This window comes from Pleurodeles waltl, chromosome 8 (assembly GCF_031143425.1).
Source record: "Pleurodeles waltl isolate 20211129_DDA chromosome 8, aPleWal1.hap1.20221129, whole genome shotgun sequence".
Lineage (NCBI taxonomy): Eukaryota > Metazoa > Chordata > Amphibia > Caudata > Salamandridae > Pleurodeles > Pleurodeles waltl.
This window is the reverse complement of record NC_090447.1, coordinates 15,192,362-15,217,529: the sequence shown is the minus strand read 5'-3', so window position 1 is coordinate 15,217,529 and position 25,168 is coordinate 15,192,362. Positions and strand designations below refer to the sequence as shown.

At 42.2% G+C, this 25,168-nt stretch overlaps 1 protein-coding gene across 1 annotated transcript in view; it reads right to left on the bottom strand.

The window, feature by feature from the left end:
* Window positions 1–248: 248 nt before the first annotated feature.
* LOC138249291 (extracellular calcium-sensing receptor-like) overlaps window positions 249–25,168 on the bottom strand; it is a 137,887-nt gene continuing 112,967 nt past the window's right edge. The window contains exons 5-7 of the mRNA XM_069203247.1: window positions 23,417–23,644; window positions 13,141–13,264; window positions 249–1,147 (exon numbers count right to left, since the gene is read on the bottom strand). Of these exons, the coding sequence (XP_069059348.1) occupies window positions 249–1,147; window positions 13,141–13,264; window positions 23,417–23,644 (1,251 nt within the window). The remainder of the gene's footprint in view (window positions 1,148–13,140; window positions 13,265–23,416; window positions 23,645–25,168) is intronic.

Here is a 25,168-nt window from a genome sequence, read left to right as displayed (position 1 = left end):
AAACTAAGAAAAATTACTGAGAACTTGATATGGATTTGCCAATAATTCTAATATTTTTAAAAAATGCTACGGCTGCATAACTCTGTTTACAAACATAACTCATAATTTTCTTGATTTTCTTAAAATTGGTGCATTACAAATATTGAAAATAAATAATGAATTTAGATCTCTTTTCCCCATCCCCTGTGTTTTTCTTATAAAAGTCAATTAACCATCAATGTTTTTCATCCTATACATTTAAAACCAAATTATGACTTTGCCGTAATATATTTTCTGGAGTTTCTTTCGGGCCTCAAAAGAATGATGTAACACTTGGGAAAGAATATGCACCCCAGCAGTCCAGCACTGGAGCAAAGGATAGCAAACACCTCCACGGCCACCATGTACTTCCCCCCTGTGCTCATGTACGCCGGGATGAAGGCGATCCACACACTGACAAACACCAGCATACTGAAGGTGATCAGCTTGGCCTCGTTGAAGCTTCCAGGCAGATTCCTTGATAGAAAGGCCACAATAAAGCTGACTGTGGCCAGGAGGCCCAAGTATCCCAGCATGCAGTAGAAGAAGATGGAATCCCCTTCATTACACCCCAAAATATTTTTTTCATTATATAATTGTGTGTTCAGTTCTGGAAATGGTGAATACGTAAGCAACCAAACAGTGCAGATAAGAAGTTGCACTAGGGAGGGGAATACTACTATAGACAGTGGTATCTTAAAATCCAGATACTTCCTTGCAGGGCTACAAGGATTTGATGCCTTGAAGGCAATAACTACAACAATAGTTTTAGCTAGAACAGTGGAGACACTGATGGAAAAGATGACCCCAAAGACAGTCTGTCGCAGCATGCAGGAGGGCCTTGTGGGGCGGCCAATGAATATGAAGGTGCAGAGGAAGCAGCATATGAGGGCGATGAGGAGCAGGTAACTGAGTCCACGGTTGTTGGCTTTGACGATAGGAGTATCTCGGTACTTGATGAAGATGCAGAGTACAGATGTTGCAAGCACGGTTAAACAAGCAGCAGAGACAGTGAATGCTAGACCCAGAGGTTCTTCAAAGGACAGGAACTCAGTCATTTTGAGGAAACATTGATCTCTTTTCTCATTGGACCATTGGTGACTAGGACATTTGAAACAGTTGGTAAGATCTGAAAAATGTATGTAGAAAATAAAATTAACATTTATGTTAAAGTAGGCAAAGTCTGCAAAACATTGGTACTTAATGACTTTGAACCACTACTGGGCTTTCACCGAATACAAATTGTCGTGTTTTATTTAAAGAATATAGAATGAGTCAATTTCAAATGTGGACAATTCAGATACATTTTTGTTCTTTTATTCATGACATTGTAAGGTTTTCAGAACATCACTATTCCCAGTGTACTACTCGTGACAAATAGATTTTCACTACATGAGTACATTCATAGACTACTGAGTTAACAATTTGAGCTAACATGGGAATTTCCCATGTTTTTGCTCAAATATCTTATTCTCCCAATCCCCACTACTCTGATATATATGTTCCCGCCTTCTAGCATGTGTGTTGGTTTTGTGGGCAGCAAATGTGAATATGCATTACAAGATAAACAGAAGCATTTATTTCATGCTCCTGGATAGTGGTCATACTTACAAATATGTATGTGTATTACATTTCACATGCAGTGATAAGCCTTTAGCATGTTTGGGGGATACCTAATAGGGTTCACAGTAAGCTCTCTATTCGACTAAATACTTGACTTCACTGACCTGTTTGAGACCATTAGAGCTCAGGCTTACACGCTTGATGATCAGGATCTCTTGCCCTTCCTGGTAGTCAGCCAGTGTGGCATTCTGATGGTGTCACCCTTCAGCATCTCTTGGCAGGCCTCATTACTTTTCTCCACTATGTATATTATCTGGGCCATCTTTCATCTGAGAAATGTGCATATTCAGCCACCATCTAAATAGGTAAGGGCTTTAAAGGCGGCGTTATAGACTGGAATACTTACTAAGAAAGCGCTCTCTCTACTTTGAGTCCCTTTATGGTGAACTAGGTTATTAAAATAAATGTTCTTGGGAGGTACTCTGAACACTCACTTTTTTAGCACCGCATTTACGTAATTTTTTGACGCAAAAGCACAAACGTAATTTATTTATCTTTTGTAAGTTTGCACCGCTTTTGTGTAAAAAAATTATGCAAATGCGGTGCTAAAAAGTATAAATCAGGCCCTCAGTGCTCTCAGGGGTAACTTCTGCTTCACTACTGCAATGTATAAGAGCCGTACCCAGCTGATAAGGAATTATGAGATTTGGTCCTTGCGGTAAACCAAGGAGTAACCCAAAGATCCATCTGTAGTTTGAATGCTTGGATAACACCATAAATACATCTAGCATATCCTATCATCAGTTAGTTGATAACACTCACCTCTACTTTACCCCTAGGAACTAAACAGTTCTAGGTGATGGCACAGAAACAGTTTCTTATCAGCTCAACAAATCTTCCTCTATCCCAGTTACATTTTGGCTGAATTACATCAATAAGCTAGACTTGTCACCGATGATTGTTGATAATGGAAAATCACTTGACTTAATTCTGGACATCAATATCACTTTTGACAAATACAGCAATACCTCAATAGGAAAAGCTAATCAGCAACAAAGATGTTAACAGATAGCCAAGCTTTTCCTCTCTGAAGAATATATCATGCCCCTGGTTCTTTCCAGACTACACAATGGGAATGCAGTACTATCTAGTATTCTTAACATTCATCTGCACCTCTCAAACCCTGGCTTCATGCAGCCTGCCAGATGACCACAGGGAATGGGGGTGATTCCTATTTTACCTCAGTCCTTTCTTCTTTTGGCTGGTGTCAGATTGAAGATAGAGCCCCCAACACAATTATATGGATTGTAAAAAAAAGTCTAACACTCTGACTGCTCCCTACCCAAGAAACTGACTATCTACGATGGGTCTTGTCAACTCCAAAGTTATGAGTCCTTACTATCGGAAAGACAGGTCTTAAACCATAAGTACACCTCTTATCAATCCACATCTGGCTGTGGATTCTAGGATTGGAACATCTTTGCACTTGCCATTCACACTATCACTTCTCTTCACTCCCTATTAAAAAATGAATAAAACTCTTCCTCCTTAACCCTATGACTCTAGATATTAGGTTTTCCTCCACTGACCACGTCCTTTCGTATACCTTAACTCCATGCACTGTTTCAGATATAATCGACTCACACCAATCTATTCACACTGATTGTTTTAATCAAATTCTCTTTTACAATCGTGTACATGGTTTTTCTTCAACCTAAGCCTGTGATCCGCTATAATGTCCTGAAAAGTGTATTTTCAATAGCTATTCTCTCCCAATGAAAAGTCTGAGTCATGTTCACTTATGAACACTGTTTTGTATGACCTAGATCCTGACACTGAATTGAATTAATGCCCACACAACCACTTGACATAGGTTACCAACAAGTTGAAAACAATTTCTGCAGACAAGATGTTATAGACCTAGGCCCAGATTGACTAACATTCGGCGCAACACAGCAATCTAACGTGCTGCGCAGCGTCACATGTAGAGGGAAAGAATGTGCAATGTTCACTAAGATATGGCACATTCCTGCTTTCTCCCTGCGCTGGCACACTTTTGGCCGCCATCCGCCAATGCAGGCACACTTGCATCACGGTGTAAGTGTGCCGCCATGCCAGGCAGGACTGTATTTGTGAAGGAAAGGCTATATTCCTGCACAAAAACAATCCTCAAGGCATTTTCTTGTTTTCTGTGCTGCATAATGCAGTACACAAAGAAAGAGAAAAAAAGGAGAAATATTTTGGGATCAAATGCAATTTTCAGGCATTCCCAGGTTTACTATTCTTAGTAAATCTGGGAATGTGTCAAAATCCATCCAGGGATGCATGGGAACACCCACGCTCCACCCGGGGACCCTGCTCAACGTACAGTAATGCAAGGCAGTGCTTAATAGTAACAATAAAATTATTAGCTGTAGTACTGGTAATATTATTATTATTATTATTATTATTGTTATTATTATTATTATCGTCATTGTTATGAGTAGTAGTGTGGTGAATCCATTTTAGTTCCCCACTGGACACAGGAGTTGGCTTAGCCATAGGCTTGCAGGCCTGTTGCCCTTTTTACCTAGTAACCTTTTACCCACTTAGCATGCTCTGTTCTATCCTTTTTACTTCATAATTTCTTTTAGTTTTTGCCAATACACTTTATAAGAAATAGTTTGATTTTCACTATCACTGCCATTCTGAGAAGGCGTCATTATCAGCGTTATTATCAGTAATGTATGTAGGTATTGTCATCATGTCCCTTTATCACTTATGCGTCGGGGATTGTTTATGCAATTGCGGAAACAAGTCTGCCACATTATCAGTTGTTTAGGTACATGCCTGTGCCAGGGATCCTAGAGGATCAGTATAAATACACCTCACACGGACAAAGTCATTAGAGAGGCTCCTTCCAGATTCCATCTACGCTGCACGTCATCTTGCTGCATAACTCATCCTTTGTGTCACCACAGCGTCTGCCCTAGAGACCTCATTCCACGGTAACCAGGGCTCGGGGCGCTTCTCATGGACATGGTACTGGCAGTCTAGGGTTTATCACACCTAGCTCTTGTTAGGGTAGAGATTAGACTTTCTTGGTTAGGAATTTCATACCTTATGTTTATTGTACGATGGTGGGGTTTTCATTTTCACATTTCTCATCTTCACGATTTTGCTTTTTTTACGGTTTATTATCCTAACCATTGTAGCACATACATTTTACCGTAGATTGAAGTCTTTTTAATAAATATATCGAAAACTCTCCTGCATCTCCTTTATTGCCTATGCGTGTATGAGACTTATTGCTAACGAGAGAAAAGGGTAACTTTTGTTCCACCACGACTTCCCTGAGAAATTATTTCTAGAGTCTATGCGTAAGGCTGCCAGAAATCACCTTTACCGTCTCAGTTTTGGTGAGGTACTGCTTCTGAGCCGGGAGGGTTGGGCCAACATTTGCGACTTGTTGTAGGAGTGACTCAGTCGCTACAAACTAGGGTGTTGTCTCCCCTAAACCAGCAGTCTAGCAAAGGAGCGAGAGTGCAACTACGACAGATGCAATATTTGTAGTAACAGCAGTAGTATTAGCTTTAGTAATCATGTAGTAGTAGCCCTACCATTGGTATTATTATTATTGTTGTTATTATCAATAGCAGTAATAGTAACAGTAACCGCAATAATAGTTGTAGTACTTGTGGCAGTAGTAGTCTTACCATTGATAATATTATTATAATTTATTTTATTATTATTATTAGTAGTAGTAGTAGTAGTAGTAGTAGTAATAGTAGCAGTTTTGGTACTACTAGTAGTAATAGTTATAGTACTGGTGGTAGTAAAGGTCCAAACATTGCTATTGTTATTATTTATTTTTAGTAGTAGTAATAGTACCAGTAGTAGTAATAGCTTTAGTACTGATGGTAAATTTAGTATTGTATTTGTTATTATTATTGTCATTATTGGTAGTAGTAAGACCTGTAACAGTAGTATTAATAGCTGTTGTACACATGGCAGTAGTAGTCTCACTATTGAAATTATTGTTATTATTGGTAGGAGCAATAGTAACAGTAGTAGTAATAATTTTAGTATTGGTGATAGTAGTAGTCTTATCAGTGTTATTGTTATTAGTAGTAGCAGCAGTAGCAGTAATAGCAGTAGTACTCATGGCAGTATTAGTCCTATCATTGGTATTAATAATATAGTTATTATTAGTAGTAGCAATATACTAGTCATAGCTGTAGTACTGGTGGAAGTAGTAGCCCTCTCATTGTTGCTGTTATTATTATTATTATCAATAGTAGTAACACCTTTAGTACTCGTGACAGTAGTAGTCCAACCAATGGAATTATTATTATAATTATTATATCCGTTCTTATTCGTATTCTTATTATTAGCAGTAATAGTAACTGTAGTAGTATTAGCTGCAGTACTGATGGTAGGAGTAGCCTTATTATTGTTGTTATTATTTTTATTATTATTAACCCCTTCTCTGCCAGGCCTTTTCCCCCTCAGGTGCCAGGCCTTTTTTTGGCTATTTGGGGCAGTTCGCGCTTAGGCCCTCATAACCTTTTGTCCACATAAGCTACCCACACCAAATTTATGTCCTTTTTTTTCTAACATCATAGGGATTCTAGAGGTACCCTGAGTTTGTTGGTTTCCCCGAAGGAGACTAAGAAATTAGCCAAAATACAGCAAAGATTTCGTTTTTTTTTTTTTAAATGGGAATAAGGGCTGCAGAAGAAGGCTTGTGTTTTTTTCCCCGGAAATGGCATCAACAAAGGGTTTGCGGTGGTAAAATCACCATCTTCCCAGCTTTCAGGAACAGGCAGACTTGAATCAGCAAACCACATTTTCAACATAATTTTGCCATTTTACTGAGACATACCCCATTTTTACTATTTTTTGTGCTTTCAGCCTCCTTCCAGTTAGTGACAGAAATGGGTGTGAAACCAATGCAGGATCCCACACAGATAAACATTTCTGAAAGGTAGACACAATTCTGAATTCAGCAAGTGGTAATTTGTGTAGATCCTACAAGGTTTTCTTACAGAAAATAACAGCTGAAATAAAAAAATATTGAAATTGAGGTGAAAAAACAGACATTTTTCTCCACGTTTTACTCTGTAACGTTTTCCTGCGATGTCAGATTTTTGAAAGAAATATACCGTTACGTCTGCTGAACTCTTCTGGTTGCGGGGATATATACGGTTTGTAGGTTCATCAAGAACCCTTCGTACCCAGAGCCAATAAATGAGCTGCACCTTGCAATGGGCTTTCATTCTATAACAGGTATACAGCAATTCATTTTGTGAAATATAAAGAGTGAAAAATAGGTATCAAGAAAACCTTTGTATTTCCAAAATGGGCATAAGATAAGGTGTTGAGAAGCAGTGGTTATTTGCAGATCTCTGAATTCTGGGGTGCCCATACTAGCATGTGAATTACAGGGCATTTTTCAAGTGGATGTCTTTTTTACACACTGTCTTACATTTGGAAGACAAAAATGTAGAGAAAGACAAGGGGCAATAACACTTGTTTTGCTATTCTGTGTTCCCCCAAGTCTCCCGATAAAAAATGGTACCTCACTTGTGTGGGTAGGCTTAGCGCCTGCGTCAGGAAATGCCCCAAAAACGCAACATAGACACATCACATTTTCCCCAAAAAAACAGCTGTTTTTTGGAACATGCCTAGCTGTGGCCAGCTGGCACGTAAGGAAACCTACCAAACCAGTGCATTTTTGAAAACTAGACACCTAGAGGAATCCAACATGGGGTGACTTGTGGGGCTCTCACCAGGTTCTGTTACCCAGAATCCTTTGCAAACTTCAAAATTTGCCCAACAAACACTTTTTCCTCACATTTTGGTGACAGAAAGTTCTGGAATCTGAGAGGAGCCACAAACGTCCTTCCACCCAGCGTTCCCCCAAATCTCCCGATAGAAATGGTACCTCACTTGTGTGTGAAGGCCTAGTTCTCACAACAGGAAATGCCCCAAAACACAACATGGACACATCACATTTTCCCAAAGAAAACAGCTGTTTTTTGCAAAGTGCTAAGCTGTGGATTGTGTCTTCTAGCTCAGCCGGCATTTAGGGAAACCTATCAAACCTGTGCATTTTTAAAAACTAGACACCTAGGGGAATCCAGGATGGGGTGACTTGTGGGGCTCTCACCAGGTTCTGTTACCCAGAATCCTTTGCAAACCTCAAAATCTGGCCAACAAAACACTGTACCCTCATATTTTGGTGACAGAAAGTTCTGGAATCTGAGAGGAGCCACAAATTTCCTTCCACCCAGCGTTCCCCCAAGTCTCCTGATAAAAATGGTACCTCACTTGTGTGGGTAGGCCTAGTGCCTGCAAAAGGAAATGCCCCAAAGCACTATCTTGACACATCAAAATTATCAAATACAAAACTACCTGTTTTTGCAGGGGGGGGGCACCTGCGTTTTTGGTCCTGGGCTCAGCAGCCATACAGGGAAACCTGCCAAACCCAGACATTTTTTAAAACTAGACACCTGAGGGAGTCCAGGGAGGGGTACCTTGCGTTGATCCCCCAGTGTTTTCTTACCCACGATCCTCAGCAAACCTCAAATTTAGCTAAAAAATCACATTTTTCCCACATTTCTATGTGGGATCGCCACACCAGGACAAATGTCCTACCACCCAACGTTCCCCTCAGTCTCCCGGTAAAAATGATACTTCACTTGTATAGGTGGGCCAAGTGCCTGTGACAGGGAAGAGCCAAAAACATGTCGTAATTGAGGGGGAACCAAAGCGGGTCCAAAAGGCCAGTTTGAAAAAAAGAATTTAGGCTGACAAGTGAGGCAGACTTTTTATCGGTATAGATGAGACTATGCTGGGTGGTAGGAATTTTGTGGATTTCTGCAGATTCCGGAAGGTTTCATCACAAAAATGTGGAAAAAATGTGTGATTTCTGGCAAAGTTGGAGGTTTGCAGGGCGTTGTGGGTAAGGAAATGGTGCGGGGTGCATGTGAAGCACACCACCCTGGACTCACCCAGATGTTTAGTTTTCAGATGTGTCTAGGTCTTGTGGATTTTTCTACATGGCAGCGTCCAAAAGGTGCAGCCCTCACCATTCCAAGTGGGACGATTTTGAGAGAAAGACAAGCTCTCATGGCCCAAATGTAAAACCAAAACCCAAAATAATCAACTGTCCGCTTGCTTCCTGTGAAATAAGATGTTTTAGTGTGCGGGAGGAGAGCTGAAAGACTGTTACCCCCTTCAGTTGGGGTGGGGGCATAACCATACCCATACTGGTTGGTAGCCACCACCACACTTTTTTTTTTTTTTTAAATTCCCTGGCATCTAGTGGACTTTCTGCCCCCCTGGGGTGTGGATCAGGGGTACTTGCCCCATCTGCCCACTGATGGGCAGAACAACTTTGGCCCCATTTATTTGGGGTGGGGGTATGGCCATACCTCCACCCTCTTATTTTGAAAAAGAAAATCTCCCCATGTCTCTGGTGGGTTTTCTGCCCCCTCTGGGGGCAGATGGGCCTTCCAAAAATAGGCCGTTCTGCCCCCAAGGGGGGCAGATATGGCCAACAGTAATCTGCCCCCATAGGGAGCGACCTTTGCCCAAAGGGCTGCCCCCCAAACAAAACACACACATCAATCAATGGTGCCTAAGTGGTTTCTGCCCCCCCGAGGGCCGATCGGCCTAATATAAATATGCTGATCTGCTCCTAAGGGGGGCAGAAATGGCCTAAAAACAATTCCCCCCCGCCCGGGGAGCGACCCTTGCCTAAGGGGTCGCTCCCCTTATCAATATAAATAAAATAAAATCCCTGTTGTCTAGTGCTTCTGCCCCCCCTGGGGGCAGACCGGCCTAAATTAATATAGGCCAATCTGCCCCCAGGGGTGGGCAGAAAAGGCCTAATAAAAAAATTGCCCCCAGGGAGCGACCCTTGCCTAAGGGGTCGCTCCCCTTATCAATGTGCATAAAAATAAAAAAGATCTCTGGTGCCTGATGGCTTCTGCCCCCCCGGGGGCAGATCGGCCTAATTAATATAGGCCGATTTAATTGCCTAAAAAGGCCTAATAAAAAAATTGCCCCCCTTGGAGCGACCCTTGCCTAAGGGGTCGCTCCCCGTATGCTGATTTCATAACTAAAAAAAAAATCCCTGGTGTCTAGTGGATAATTTATATAGGCTGATTATTATTGGTCCCCCCTTCTTCCCCCCGGGAGTGACCCTAGCCTAAGAGGCCGCTCCCCTTATCACATAAATAAAAAAATAAAAAAATTCAGCTGCAGAAATGCTCAGAATGACATCAAAAGAAAGGAAAAGACTTTTCTTTCTTTTGATGTCTCTCTCTGCCCCCTCCTCCCGAGCGGAAGAGAAATGCTGAGTATTTCTCTTCAACATCCATCATTCCGATGGGAGGTGACCACTGATCGCGTGCCTGCGTCACTGGTGGGGTGGGAGGGGGTCAGGGGTGGAAGTGGAAGCGATTCCTCTTCCATCCCTGCCCATGGGAGAATGGGAGGACCACGGGGAGCGCTAGCGTTCCCCCCGTGGGCTGGGTCCAGGACGAGGTTGTTACGTCCGTGGCGCCTGAGCGCTGAACCACCGGACGTAATCACCTCGTCCACAGCAGGCGAGGGGTTAATATTAGTGGTATTATTACTGTTGTTTTTATTTGTATTATTAGTACCAGTGGTAGTAGTAACAGTAGTAGTAATAGCTCTAGTACCATTGGTTGTAGACATCTTATTATTGATATCATTGTTTTCCATGTTTTTGTGCTGATGCGTTGCTGATTTTCAGATTGTTATGAATTTATTTTCTGTGAGAGTGAGAGCAGCAGGTTAGTGCTCAGCTAGTGAGGCAGTAGACACCTAAAATAAAGTCATTGGGCTTAAACAATTCTACAGTCTGTCTCCTGCCTGAATCAGGTGTGTTGGTATGTATGTTGTGGTGCTGCAGCTGCACAAGAGCCTGGGGGCAGCCAGGGCGCATCTTTACAATCAATACTTGCTACTTTGTTGTCAAGTTCTGCCCCTTACTCTCACCCGCTTCAATCTGGTAAAAATAAGAAAACAGTAAGGCATTGCCTGAAGCAATTTTGTGTCATTTCAGAACTTTATGTTGCATGCTGCAGACTTAATGGCCCATGTGCACACAGAACAAACACCTTTGAGGTAAAAAATAAAGCAGATAAGTTGTTTTGAGGCCACTACTCTGTAAGTCGTGATGCCGCCTCTTGAACCACAAAAACCTTAAAGAAGGTGTCACAGTTATGGCATAGGCCTGACATGGGGCCTGAATAAATCTTGGCGGAGGGGAATACTCCATCACAAACATGACGAATATTCCGTCCCCTGTATTACGATCTCATTATAGCTTATGGAGATCTCAATACGGGGGACGGTATGTCATCATGTTTGTGACGAAGTATCCCTCGAGCGAAGACCTAAATCAGGCCCAAAGACTTTTATAAGAAAAAGAAAATGAGGATGCCACAGGTCTAAATGTTTTTGTGGCACCTCATTGAGTCAATGCACATGCTGAGAATTTTAACACCCCCTGACAGGTTTGGAATTTAGGAATAGCCCTTAAACTATGATTTGAGTGGACCAATGCACCTATGACAGATATTTATTCAACCTGCAAGAAACTTTTTTTACGTTATTTATTTAATTTTTTACTACAACGCTGTTGCACTATGCTAAAGGCGATAGCACATTTTACACAGAACACTATAGTTGGTACTAATGATAAATACAGACCTTTGACCTGAGCGAGAAGAGGTTACAGAGCACAATGCAGTCATATTAGTAAGCACACCTTACTTCTCTGTCTTTCCTTTTAACTAGTTGTGTGCTGGTTGGATCCTGCAAATGCCACCATAGAGTATGCATATACTGTATCCTGCTGCACAATCAGTTTAGGGTTGGTCTCCTTAAAGACCAGGGTGCCCTTCTAATCGCAGCATTTGTGTATGGCACTCTTCTATCAGAAGGGAGTAGTGAGGCTGGCACAGTGAAGTGTGAACTTTCTGTGTCCCAACCTTCCTAACACAGCAATTAGAGATAGACAAGAGAACAGGCCTGCCCAAGAAACCTCCTCACCTTGAACAAGGGGACCTACTGTCCCTCTGTTGCCTCTCCCATCTACCAAAAGTAGTCCTGTCTCCACCCTCTCACTTCAGTGTCTGTCTCTGCACCCTCCAAGTCACAGGAATCAGGTCAAAACACTTGCATTGCATGGGAAGGCTCTCCTCTCCCACTTCTGGTGCTATGCCGGGGGCATCCAAATGGGTAAACTTTGCTTTGTCACTTAATAGAATGAAAACACTTTAAACAACAGAAAACATCTGCCATACCACTTGCAAGATCTACTTTTATTAATGTGTGAGTTATTTTCCCTTTATCTTTGCTCATGAGGTTACTGTTTCCTTCAAACACTGCCTAAATATTTTGATATTTCCCAATATGCGAATTTGGCATTACTTTTCACTCCCATCACCTGAGCTGATCAAGGGTCCTTGCTGTAACGGTGGTCTAGTGGTGGCCAAGGAATGGAAAGACTGTTCATCTGAATCTAATCCCTACCAACAGTACCTCAGAGAGCTTGATGCCTCCACAATCCATGTTCAATCTCCATAAACCCTCTTACTGATGACTGACTTATATATCCTTAGACAAACCCAACCCCGGCAACCCATATGCCAAACTCAATTAAAATCAATACCTGATCCTTACCCACTCGCCACTGACCAGCCCTGTTTAGTCTGCTGTGCACATAAATAACATGGAAAAGGTTCCTTAAGCGGAATCAGTGGAACACCTTTAATGTTTACTTATCCAAATTGCGTACAATACTGTCCAAATATGTCAATTCATGTTCAGCATGTTTTCCATTTGAAATATGTTACATTACTTATGTGAACCCCACCTTCTTGCATTCTCTACTCATTTTCACTGTGCCTCTCATGATCAACTGTACCAATGATGTACCATTAATAAGCACCACCTATTGCCTTAGATTAAGTTTCCAACCTGTCTCTCTGTTAGTAACATATAAAATTCAATAAAAAGTACTTGAAATTAAAAAAAGGTATTTTGAGATAACATTATATTAACATCAATAATTATCATTCTTAATGTCATTACTTTCCATCTGTTTTCTATTTTTTTTTACTAGCTTAGACAAAACACCGGTGGGTCCATAGAGAAATGATTACATCAATATCAATTTAGTAATCTTGCCCTGCAACAAAAGTAGGCAGTTTGAATTACTATGTGAAGTCTAGAGAATAATCAAAGAAAAATGTGCAGTATTTACATCTTTAATGAATGTGTCTTTTTTAGAATTTTATAAAATTATTAAGCTCTGATATGTGGTTATAGCATTGTAAAAATTGTAACTAGTCATAGAAAAATGTTTTTTCATTTGATTTGATTGGACACAATAACCATGTCCCAATTTATTTTTTCAAGAAAAAAGATTGCTAAAATTTCAGTGTTGAGACCTAGGTATTTGCAAATATTGTGCATTGGCATATGAAATATAAATATATTAAATCCTCCTAAGGTGTGGGTATTATTTGAGCTCACCTGTGCCATTGCTGAACTCTCCATGGGAGCAGAAGACACAGTCAAAACAGCAGGCAGGTTGCCCTTCCCTTGCAGCCTTTCGGTACCCAGAAGGACAACTTTCACTGCAGACAGAGTGTGGGACCTGAAGAAGACCACAAACAATATAAATAGAATATCGAGGAACAGAAATTGTATGAGAACTGTTGGAGACACTATGAGTGTTTCAGTGTGAGGATAACAACATGAGGTGTGCAACACAAGTGCAGAGGGCATTAATGAGGGTGGATTAATGCATATGGCATGCAACCTGAGACATAGGAAAAAGGGCATTTAAGTGGAATGGGTGCCACAGGCATATTGATGGGTGTATGGAGGGTCCATAGGAACCCAGGGCTGGTACCTCCCTAATATCAGCATTAGTGAAGTGGTAGTGTGTGGTAAACTACACCCTGTGTTAGAGGGCTGGTGTACATGAGCCCCTGTGCCACCTTGGCAACAGTAACCATGTGGGGCTGGCAGGGGCTGGCTGGTAAATGCCTGTTCTTTCTTGGGAGATATTTATGGTATTAAATTAGTTCTGGGCAGGGGTGGTTTGTACCTAAACAGAGGTCCCGTTCCACAAAGCAATATTGTCAGAATAGTGTTTTTGTGGTGGCAGCCTATATCAATGACAGCATGTCTGAATTGTGGGCATTATTAGTACCTGGTGATAAATCCAATAAGCTTGAAATATGCTTAATAACAAATCATTTTAATAAACAGTCAGACTGGTATTTTTCAATCAATCAATCAACCAGGATAAATTGCGGCAAATCACCTGTTAGTGTTTCAAGGGGCAGAAAATGCGTGCTGCTTTGCGGTGCTCTGTTCATTTGAACAGTCATGTCTTGAGTCCTCTTCTGAATTCCTGGAATAATGCAGCGTTGCTAAGGTATGGGAGAAAATTATTCCAAGCTTTGGCTACCAGGTAAGAGAAGGAGCATTATCTGCTGTTGGATCGGCAGATCTGTGCTGTGGCTGTGAGGAAGAGGGAGGCAGATCGTAGGTGTATATGTAATGTAATTTGTTTGTTGATGTTTACTGGTCCGTCATTGTGCAGGGCTTTGTATGCATGGGACATCATCTTCAGCTGCCATCTTTTCTGGATCGGGAGCCAGTGTAGCTTCTTGAGGTGTGGGGTGATGTGAGTCCATCTGGGGAGGCCAAGGATGAGTCTTAATTCTGAGTTTTGTATTGTCTGTATTCTCTTCAGGAGGCGTGCAGTGATTCCTACGTAAAGAGTGTTACCATAGTCTAGCCTGCTGGTAACAAGAGCTTGAAAACAGTCCTTCTGATGTCTATTGAGAGCCACCTGAACAGCTTATGGAGTATACATTTTTATACATGTAACTCTGCACATATGTCTTATTGTATCTTTAGAAGTTAGCAATGCAATAAACAAATTGCAGATATTGATTTATTGAGTTTATTAATGCACGTTACTGATTTGTAGTTTTTAGTCGACAGCAGCCCCAGAATTTAGCCTAGTACTGCTCTGCCTTGCTCACTGAGAGTCAAACACTCAAAAAACGACTTGGTTCCAGTTTTGAGAGCTGCCCTATGGAGGCTCCAGGATGCCGCCCAATGGTACAGTGGGGACCCAGTAACTCCTGATTGCTAGCCAGCTATTTCACATAAGCTATTTGTAGCTTTCCACAAAATATGCTTACTGAAATGTACAAGGCCATGAGAATTCCTGATGAGCTTATGAGCAGCTGCACAGGAAAGGATGTTTGGCTGTCACTGGTGTCCAGTTCTTATTGCATGCAATTATTGGTCAGAACATTCAACAACACAAAATAGTTAAGGTTCACTCAGAAATATATTAAAAGATAATAGCCAAGATGCAGCCATCCTCTAGATATCTGGATTCTGAAAGCTTCTGCAGTCAACACTTTTAAGCCACAATTAGGTTCATTCCGGAGAGCATTTTGTGTACAATGCACGTCAAGGAGGGATTGGGAACATCCCATCTATAGGTGACAGGATATGGCCCTGCCAGACTATCTAGAGTTTGATTAAGAAGTTATAAATCTTTCAAATAGATCCAGGTGAGAACAACATTGCAATGTGTTTAGGAGGTTTTCTTCATTTAAATGAGGTCTAGAAAATGTATGTGTGCATCTCAATCTTGTTGTCTCTGGAAGCAAAGACAACCACCACTATAAGTAAGTGTGCATGATACATAATGCTGAAACATGGGGCAGATTTAAGAAAAGTTGCGCCGCATCCAATGCAGCATCACTTTTCATGCACCCCTTAGCACTCCCCTAATGCCACCATGTGTGGCCGTATTAAAGATATGGCGCACCTTGGCAGTAGTTAGGGAACTAGTGTCAAAATGATTGATGCTAGTTTGGCACTTTGCAAGATTAGCGTAAAAAATGTTGACGCTAATCCTGCAAAGCACCTTGAGGTCCATTATAAATAATGGTGTGCCTCCTCTTAACGCCTGCTCTGTGCAGGCGTTAAAAATGCTGCAATAAGTGGTGCAAAGAAATGTTTTAAATTTCTTTGTGACATTTTTTTGGCCCTCCTAGCGGGGAACGCCGCCCTTGCATACATTATGCTTGGCGGGGGCATAATGTGGTAAAAGGGGTTACAAAGTGGTGCAAAGCATGCATTGCTCTACTTTGTAAATCTGGTGCATCATTGTTGGCCTCGTTAGGCTAATGCGGCTCTAGGCCCTCTTAAACCTGTGCCTTGGTTTCATTGTGTGGGTGGCATCCAGTTGGGAGGCAATTGCATCCTCTGACCTTCTAGAGGTTTGAAATAACTCAGAAAAAGCCATATTGTTTACTTGAGACTGAACAGTGCCATGTTCTCATCATCATTGTATTGCTTCCAAAAAATGTGGAGATTGCAGGGAGATGAAAAACTGCTAGGAGGAAACTATTATGCAATGTTTAATTCTCAACATTTCAGGATAGTTGCAGTTTGCAAGAGGTTTCAATGGTAGACATGACTAATAGTTATGATGTTAGCAGAGACTATAGAGATCTTTACACCACACTAACCTAAAATATGGAATATGGAAATATGGGAGATACATGAGGAAAAGTTTCATAATCCTGTTATTTTGGAGTTGGGAGAAATGAGACAGAGATCTTGTGTTACAGACATGAGAAGCTGTAAAAATACAGTCCTTAGCAAAGTATCCTTTGTATAGTAAACCTTTGCCGATGGAAAGCTCATTTACCTTTCTTCCTGACCATTAAGCTGTTGATAGCCAGCCTGGAAATTCCAGATTTTTGCAGTGTATGTAGCTTATGTGACACTTGTCTCCTTCCAGCATGACAGATGCAAAAGACGTCCTCTTCTGTTGATGCTCCTGGCACTCTTATGGGCCTGTGGTCTTTCTTCAGGAGCACCATGGTCCTCCAGGCAGGATATACTTCCTGTTTGCACTCTCGAAGCTCCACATCCTCCTGACCACAAGCAGGGCATCTGGCTGTCCAGCAGGAGGTGCTCATCTAGGGGTACCTGACACATGACCCCTCCACAGGTTCACTGAGGTTCCAGGAGAACCCTACCCTCCAATGTCTCTAACAAGTCCATACAGAGGGAGCAGGGAGGCTGTGGAGATCAGAGTCTAACAGAGTCATTACAACAACAAGCATGGAGACTTTCCAGGCAGGGGTACATGACCATCCCCTATAGGGTTCAAGACTTTTCACTGTGCAAGTGCTTAAAAGTGGAGTTAGAGAGCTCTAGAATGTGTGAGTGTCTGAGCAATTCAAAGATGCCACATCCTCCCTCCACACCGATCAATCTTGCCGCATATCTACCTGGGATTTTTCAAAATGGCAAATTCAAGCTTTGGTCAGTTACAGCTCTCATAGATTTTATAACTCTCCTGGCACAGCAAACTGGTTCCTTCTCTCCAAACCTTCAGAGGGGAGCCCCTCCTCCTGTGTTTTGAGAAAGGTCTGTCTGACACCTTTCTTTGTTTTTCCCCTCCCAGGAGCAATCTAATCTCATCCAACTAGGCCTGTTGTCTGGAGGAGGCTTGCCTCTACCCACGGACCAGCAGAGTAATTAGCTTGGCACACAGGACAGATCAAGGTCCGATTCTCCTTACGAGCTGACTAAAGAAAATAGTGTAAAACTTAAAGCACATGAAGGAGTTCAAATATGGGCAAATGTATATCAGATTTGCACTAAAGGCCTTTTTAAACATAGAGAGTTTATTATGTTTCCTCTTTTGAGTCAAAGAATAGTACTTAATTTGGTGTAGTTTTCACCTACAGTGTGAATACTGTGAAGCACTACAGACTTCCAGAGACACATTCCAGCCTCACAGTAGCATGCTACAGATGCACATGGAAGTAAAAAAGAAAAAGGAAAATGTATTTTGTAAGGCCATACCCAGTTTATTGAAGGTCATATCTGCTACAGGTCATGTGTGCATAGATGCCCATCCGAGTCAGACAACAGTCCCACTCACTCAGCCTGCATACTTGTACACACGCATGTGCACGTGTCCACATGTGACCCGAGTAGTGTCGCCAACCCAGCCCTGAAACGGATGACCTTATTTTAAAAGGCAAGCACTGATGATTAGCACTCAACTCCATTTTATAGACGTTTTATGTTGCATGAGACTCAGGTAGTGAGACTCACAGCACAGGTCCACAAACCAGGTGGTCCAAAACCAAACAATCTAGGGAAGCTTAAGGGTGTTGAAATTCACTCTCTTATACTATCATTTAGACCTGACTGAAATGTAACCAGTTCACATAGCATTGTTAGGGATTTTATGATCAGAAGCAGGTGAGTTTTGGTCTTTCAGTAAGCCTCTCTTCACTCATTTACATGTTACTTTACATAACATTAGATATATTCTCCTTGTGGACCCCATTATCCGAAATATGTACAGCCAAATGTAAGCACCGAACACATCATGAGCAGAAAGCATGTGATGGTATGTGCTCAAGGACACTGAAAAGGTCCCTCATGCATGCATAGTTTAAAAAACCTCCTGGCAGATCTTTGCAGAGCATTTACCAGTGGAGGGTTCTATTCCCCACTAATCATGATGGTAAATCAGTGGACTGATGCCATTGTTCAACTTCAGATAAAAATACTGAACATTTGTTGGCTATTTTTAATCTTATCTTCCTATGGGATTAGGAAATATTCTAGTAGCCACAATTGCCATCATTAAGGAGTTGGGCATGAAAATAATTTAAAATATCTAGGTGTTATGGTCCAGAGGGGTCGTCCTGGTGCCCGTTGAGCATAATCTGTAGGAGTTGGTTTAAATCTAGTGACAAATGGCATGCATGTCATCAATATGCATATGCACAGTAGAAACAGCAGAGCGATGTGCACTGTAATGATATCAAGCTAATAAGATAAAATGTCAGTTAAATAGGGGTCAAGCTTGCCTAAGGAGTTTCACGTCGTTAAATCAGAGAGCATAAAACATGTGGGAGAAAATATGGGTCTTAAAAACCTGATGGCATTAATGGTTTCTTTTAAAATCGTGAAGATAAATAATTTACTTGAACAAAACCGTGAATACAAAAAGTAATTATTTTAGAACAGTGACTTGCAGGATTACGTAGTTTCATGGTATGCAGTAGTCACCTGATCCTTGGTTGGATTAGTTAAATGAAATGCTTTCAATTGTATTGTTATCCGGAAGGAGTGTTGCACACCATCACATTTCCCCTGCCATGCTCATTTAGAGCAGCAATACTGTTTTGTGGGTCCAGTTCTAATCTCTCTTCAGTGATGTGGTCTGTTGCACTACCACTGATGCCTGGATCCTCCAGTCGTGGCTTGCGGGTCGTCGAGGGGGTGGGGCGGAGCGGGGGGAGGGTGACGGGGATGAGAACACAACATTGAAAAAATATATAATAAAAACACTTACCTCATCCCCTGCGATGCGACGCACCGTTAATCTGTTCTTCCCCATCACTCCTGCACAGGCTCCTAGCCTGCCCTGTGGCCAATCCTGACGCTGCTCAGAGCAGCATCAGAATTGGCTGGGAGCACCCAGCCAGGGCACTCCCAGGCAGACTGGGAGCCTGTGCAGCCACTTTTGTGCATGTGTGTATGGCCACCCCGAGACGGTCAGCCAAACATATATGCCCAGTGAGGGGGAGTGCTGAGCCCTCTCCCTCATTGCTCGTCACCCCCGTGGCCCCACCCCTTTCCCCCAAAAACCATAATAAACATAGTTTAATATGGTTTTTGGGATAAAGTTTTGCAGCTGCCGCTGCTGGTGGGGAGGGGAGGACAATGCACCTCCGCACATATGGAGGAGCCGCCCCTGGGCTTCTCTTGTTTATCTCCCAGTCAAGCAAATCTTGGGATAAAACAAAGGATGTATATCTTGCCATTGATTCTCTTTAACTTTCTTTCTAGCATGTTTGAATGTTTGATGCCACTAGTGTGCCTCAAATAACAATCACTTTACAATACGCGAATACGCGCATCTAGTTTCCAATTCCAGGCACTATAAAGGCCGGCAATTAATATAATGCAGTTTAAGACTCAATATATATATTTTAACTTGTTATTTTACCTTAAAATCATGTTCTATAAATAAAAGGACAGCAATTACATTTATGTTCCGCCCGACAGCAGCATCAAAACAGCTTCTACACCCTGGCCCGTCTGCCAATACCTGGCTGTGTACCAAAATGAGGGGTGGGTGGAGCACCCATTTGATTATCTAATGATATTTGCGAATCAGGAGCTTTCAATAAACTGTCAAGTAACATTAGTACGGACCTGTTTATTCACCTACTATCTAAACTAATCAGGAAATCGATTCAAAATAGTATTTGGTTAGGCACACTTTTCCGAGCCCACCATTAATGGGACAAATATGATTAGAATATACAGATCCGTTTACCTCACCATAAACAGTGTATGGATATTGAGTGCGAAATAATGTTTTGCTGCAAGCCATCAAGGACCCGCAAATTACCTTAATGTCCTCAATGGATCTTGAGACACCCAATGCTGATTCTCAGTAAACGTCACCTTCGGATGCAACTAGCTGGCCATTATAATCTCTAAGCCAGTCTTCAGAAAGATAAAGTTGTTCCAGAGGCACCATCAGTTTGCCATCAAGATGGTTCAGAGAATTTCAAATGACCCTCAAACATCTGCAGATAGCCCTCTGAGCTCCCCGGCTCAGTATAGATGGCCCACATCTTTCTATTAGACACCACAAGTTGGTCTTTCAACACCCCCAGTTGGCATTCATAGAGCCTGGCAAGCTTGAAGAAAGCACTACCTGGCCCTCAGAGATTCTCGACCAGGCCTTAGAATTCTTTTGGCTGTCTTATGACAACCACAGGCTTCTTTCAAGCACCCCTGGCATGCCCTCGAATTCTTCAAATTTCCAGTCAGTGATCCACAACTTACCCTAAGAGACCGTAGGCTTATTCAACTTTCAGAAAACCTCATTTTGTCACTGCTACTTTGATCAGCCATTCTCCCATTTTAAGACACCCCCAACCGGTCATTATATCTCACCCGATCACCGCAGAGCCCCTGGACCTCCCAAGTTACTAGACACCCTCACTGTGGGATACCCCAGACCACTCTCAAAAGCCCTGAATCCCCTTGGATACCTTCAGCCACCACAATTAAAAACATCTCTCCGTGCTCTGTGCGGAAAAAAATAGTCATCGCATTTCAACTCTGGTGAGAATTGAATTACCCTGATTGCGTTGTGAGCTGTACCAACACTTGTTTGTGCAAATTATACCTCTTGTTCTGTGCCACTCAGACCCGGCATCAGTACTTAACAAAAAGTAGCCCCAAGTGCATAACACGTAGTGTAAATTTGCAATTGCACAGAATGATCACCCCAGAGTGGTGTGTACCCCTCATGTCTACAATAGTAACACTCCCTCACAAATTCTGAATTGGGCTGAACTAGCTCCTAAAAAACAGGGCTAGTAAAGGGCCCCCTCCCAGGAGTTTGAAAGAGAAAATGTAAAATACAGGCTTATTAATTTGTAAAGACAGGGAAAAGATAAGCCAGTGTCCCATCCTTTCCCAATTCAAACCTTGTGGTCCGCTTGGATGAATCAGGTTTCTGGGATGTTGAAAGGATGCCTGGGTGCTTAGACAGGTCAGTGGGGGTCTGGCTGTTGACAGGACACCCGAAGAAGAGGTGGGCTGGTTTATTAGGTTGGAGGGTACACTCTGCACAAGTCGTGGCCACATTAGAGCAGCCTGCAAGTCCTGTTGCTGAACATGGCCTTGGTACACCTCTCAGCAGATTTCAATCGGCTACCACATGAGCACCCTTGTCCATTTTTACTTCCACATCGATGTGGAAATGAGACTGACAATGGCATCCATTTTCGGTATAGCGCTAATGGCACGCCCATTTAAGTTTGGCAAGCTGGCACTGTTTGCACTGACATTAAGCCAACCCTGCCTTTCTTTGACCTCAAACACCTGCAGCATGCATTTGAATCCATGGGCAGGCTCTCAGAGTCCCTCAGACTACTCATACCTTCAGCTGGTCATCAAACAGTCGCAAGTTGCCCTAAAAAAACCCTCAGGTCTTTCTTTAACCTCCCTCAGCTTGTCCTAACACTCACTCAGCCAAGCTTTAAAAACACTCTGGGCCATATTTATCAACATTTCACGCAACACAATACAGTAAGCTATCTTTCTATACTGCGCAGTATGAAAGGTAGAGGGCAGAAATTCACCATATTTAACAATATACAGCGCATTCCTAGTCTCCGCCTGCACTGGTGCACAAATTGCTGGCTAGAACCAATGCCGGCACCCTTGCACCATGGTGTATGGGTGTCTGCGTTACAGGCAGGATTGTTTTTGTGCAGGAGGGGACACTTTCCTGCATAAAAATAAACTTCTGATAATTTTTTCTCTTTCTACATGTGCTGCAAAATGCTGCACATGAAAAAGAGAACTAATGAGGAGAACTAAGGGTATTTGTCCTCAGTGCGCTTCTCCTGGACAGACATAGCATTCTGACACATTTCGACGTCTACCAGTATTGTTAAATCTTGGAATGCTTCAGGATCCATAGGTAGATGCATGGGAAATCCCACACTCCACCTATAGTGTGGAGTCCTGCAAGCGCCTAGATACCCTACTAGGTGATTAGCCGTGCTTTCTAAATCCTGATTGATTGATTGATAGAACACCACTCTGGGGCAGAGTAATGCAAGGCAGTGACTTCCAGAGTAACGCAAGTCAGCGTCTTCCACTTGGTTGCCCTTGCGTGGCTTGGTAAATCTCATCTAGGTTTTGCATCAACTTTGTGCCCTTTTGCAACTCAAAACCATGATAAATATGCCTCACAGTGTGCCCTGAGGCACATCTAGAAGGCCCTCCAAAGATTGTGGTTTTCCCCACAGTGACCCTCAATAAGAACTGAGTATTCACCCAAACCCCACCAGCTGTCCTTCAGAGACCATCATCCAGCCTATAGGCACTAATATTTAGGGTCTGATTTCGAACTCAGCAGACGGGTTACTCCGTTACAACGGTGATGGATATCCCGCTCACCAAAATCTAAATTCCATAATGTTCAACACTGTTGTGAATGAGTAACCCATCCACTGAGTTCTAAACCAGGCCCTTAGTCTTAAAATATCAGTTCGCTTGGCACTTATTCCTCTTCAGCCATCTAGCTCTGCACTTGCAAAAAATATCCCAATCTTCTGAGGTGCAGGTTGCAAACCTCCTGCAACAACTCCCTTGACTATTATAATTTTGGAAATCTCTTGACAATCAGAATATGCTTCTATGTGGAATGCAAGCCCAAGTTATCTCTTCTTCCTATGTGTTCTCATTCCATGTGTCTCCTCTTCCTCGTCCAGGGAACGTGTTTTAACACAAAAGATATTTGAGAAATATTTGGGAAAATAGCTCATTTATATGTTTAATGGATTTCTGAATGGTGCTGTTGTCTTATATTCTACAGTGTATGCATTTTATAATTCAGGGTAACTATGCAAGTCCTGGTCAAATTATTTCTTGTTACATTGCATATATATATTTGAATGCCTTTGGAAACTGTGCTTTGTCAACATTACAAAACTTTGATCGCGGCGCACATTTCCTGCACAAAAGTATTGCAAGTATATTTTAGAACAAAACACGTTTTTCTCAATAGAATTTTATCACTAAAGCAGTTTTTTCTCTTTATGAATGTGCTCAATGGGTGATAAAGATTTTGAAAAAGATGCATCATTTTCTACTTGCATACTCTGTTGTATAATCCTAAAACCTCTGATCTCACCTGAGATGATCCATCATTCCACAGTATGCCACTTCTGTTGATGGTGATATCCTGTCCTTCTGGTGCCCTTGAATCAAAGTTTCCCACCTTGACAAGCCTGAAGATACCATCTGGAGATATCTGAACATTGAGGATGTCGTAGGAGGCAAGGGCGTCACCATTAGCATCAAAGAAAATTTCCTCCCCTTTTCCAGCCACAAAATGCAGATTTTTCAGGTAATGAAGAATCTAGAGAAAGACGAAATCTTAGTGAATATAAAAAAAGATCAACATGAGCCTCTGTTCCCAAATTCATATCTCCTATATATATTGTTTTTTCTCATCATTATCTTTTTCTTGAACTTCTCCAAGGCAGTGGTGGGTGGTTACGCTGCCTCTGTCAATGAGCCAGAGGTTTCCCATTGATGAGGGAAGCCAACCAGAGCTGCGTCCTCTCTCTAGAAGAGTTTAGGGGATGGTACAAGCACCTGGATGGGCTGCTCTCCCTGCTTTGAAAGGCTCCAATAGTTCAGAACCACCTATGTGTGTAGGCTTTGCCATTACAATGTCAAAACATTAAAACGTTCCATACCTTGTTTAGTGCGACAAGGCACCACTACACTTGATATAATGAAAACTTGATCTTACACCATTTATGTAATTAAAAAGTTTTCCAGGCACACAAACTATTCCAAACCCATTATTTGCATTGTTTCCTGCACAAAGATTATGTAACAGTATCTTGAGTGAAGCAGGGCAACTGGAAATCAATGATGAGACAATCCTGGCCATTTGTCCTGGACCCACCATCCTGAGCTTTTTGTGGTCACCCACACTTTGGTGTATATAACTGTTTGCCATGCACCTTAGATTGTATGTTCTGTCCTATCAGACACCGTCACAAAAGATACAACTGAAAATCTAAGAAGTGACATGGTAAAATTGCCAGAGCTTTGTTTTTTTGCAGTGACAAATGTCGATGTTGCCCAGCACCTAGGCTGGCGCACCTTAATTCCACTTTATGCCTCTTCCTTTCCTCACAGTTCACTACATGGGCCAGACGTATGAAAGCCTTATCCCTGTCGCAAACGCCACATCGGGCCGTTTGCGACTGGGAACGGGCTTTTCCCCATGTATCAATCCTATTCTGTGAGTTTGTAACCTGTTCTCGATTTGAAAAGGGGTTTGCGAGTCACTATTAGGAAGGGGCGTCCCTTCCTCATAGCAAGTCGCAAGGGGATGTAAGATTGTTTTGTGATTGTGTATGTGGTCGCAAACCAATCGCAATTACCACCAACTTCAAGTTGGTGGTAACCCATTCGCAAACAGGAAGAGGTCCCCATGGGGCCCCTTGCCCTTTGTGAATGGAAACAAAAATATTTTTTCAGAACTGGTAGTGGTCCCATAGACCACTGCCTAGTCTGAAAAAATGAAATTTCCTTTTAAGAAATCAGGATGTATTTTTTTTAAACTGCTTTATTTAAAAAGTAGCCACAGACATGGTAGTTTGCTGTACCCAGCAGGCCACCATCCCTGTGAGTGTGGCTAGTCCCAATGGGGTTGCAGTTCATTATAATGCTGGTTCTCTTCATTGGTCGCAGTCCATGGAGAAGACAGCTCTTCCAATCAGTTTTTCTCAGGATGTGCTATTAAAGACAGGCTGATAGGTGGCTGGGTTAGATGGGTCACAGTTCAGTCCACCCAGGATTGGAAAAGGTCCAAGCCCCTGGAGCCACTGTTTAGCTACTAGTAGGACATACACTAATTGAGTGC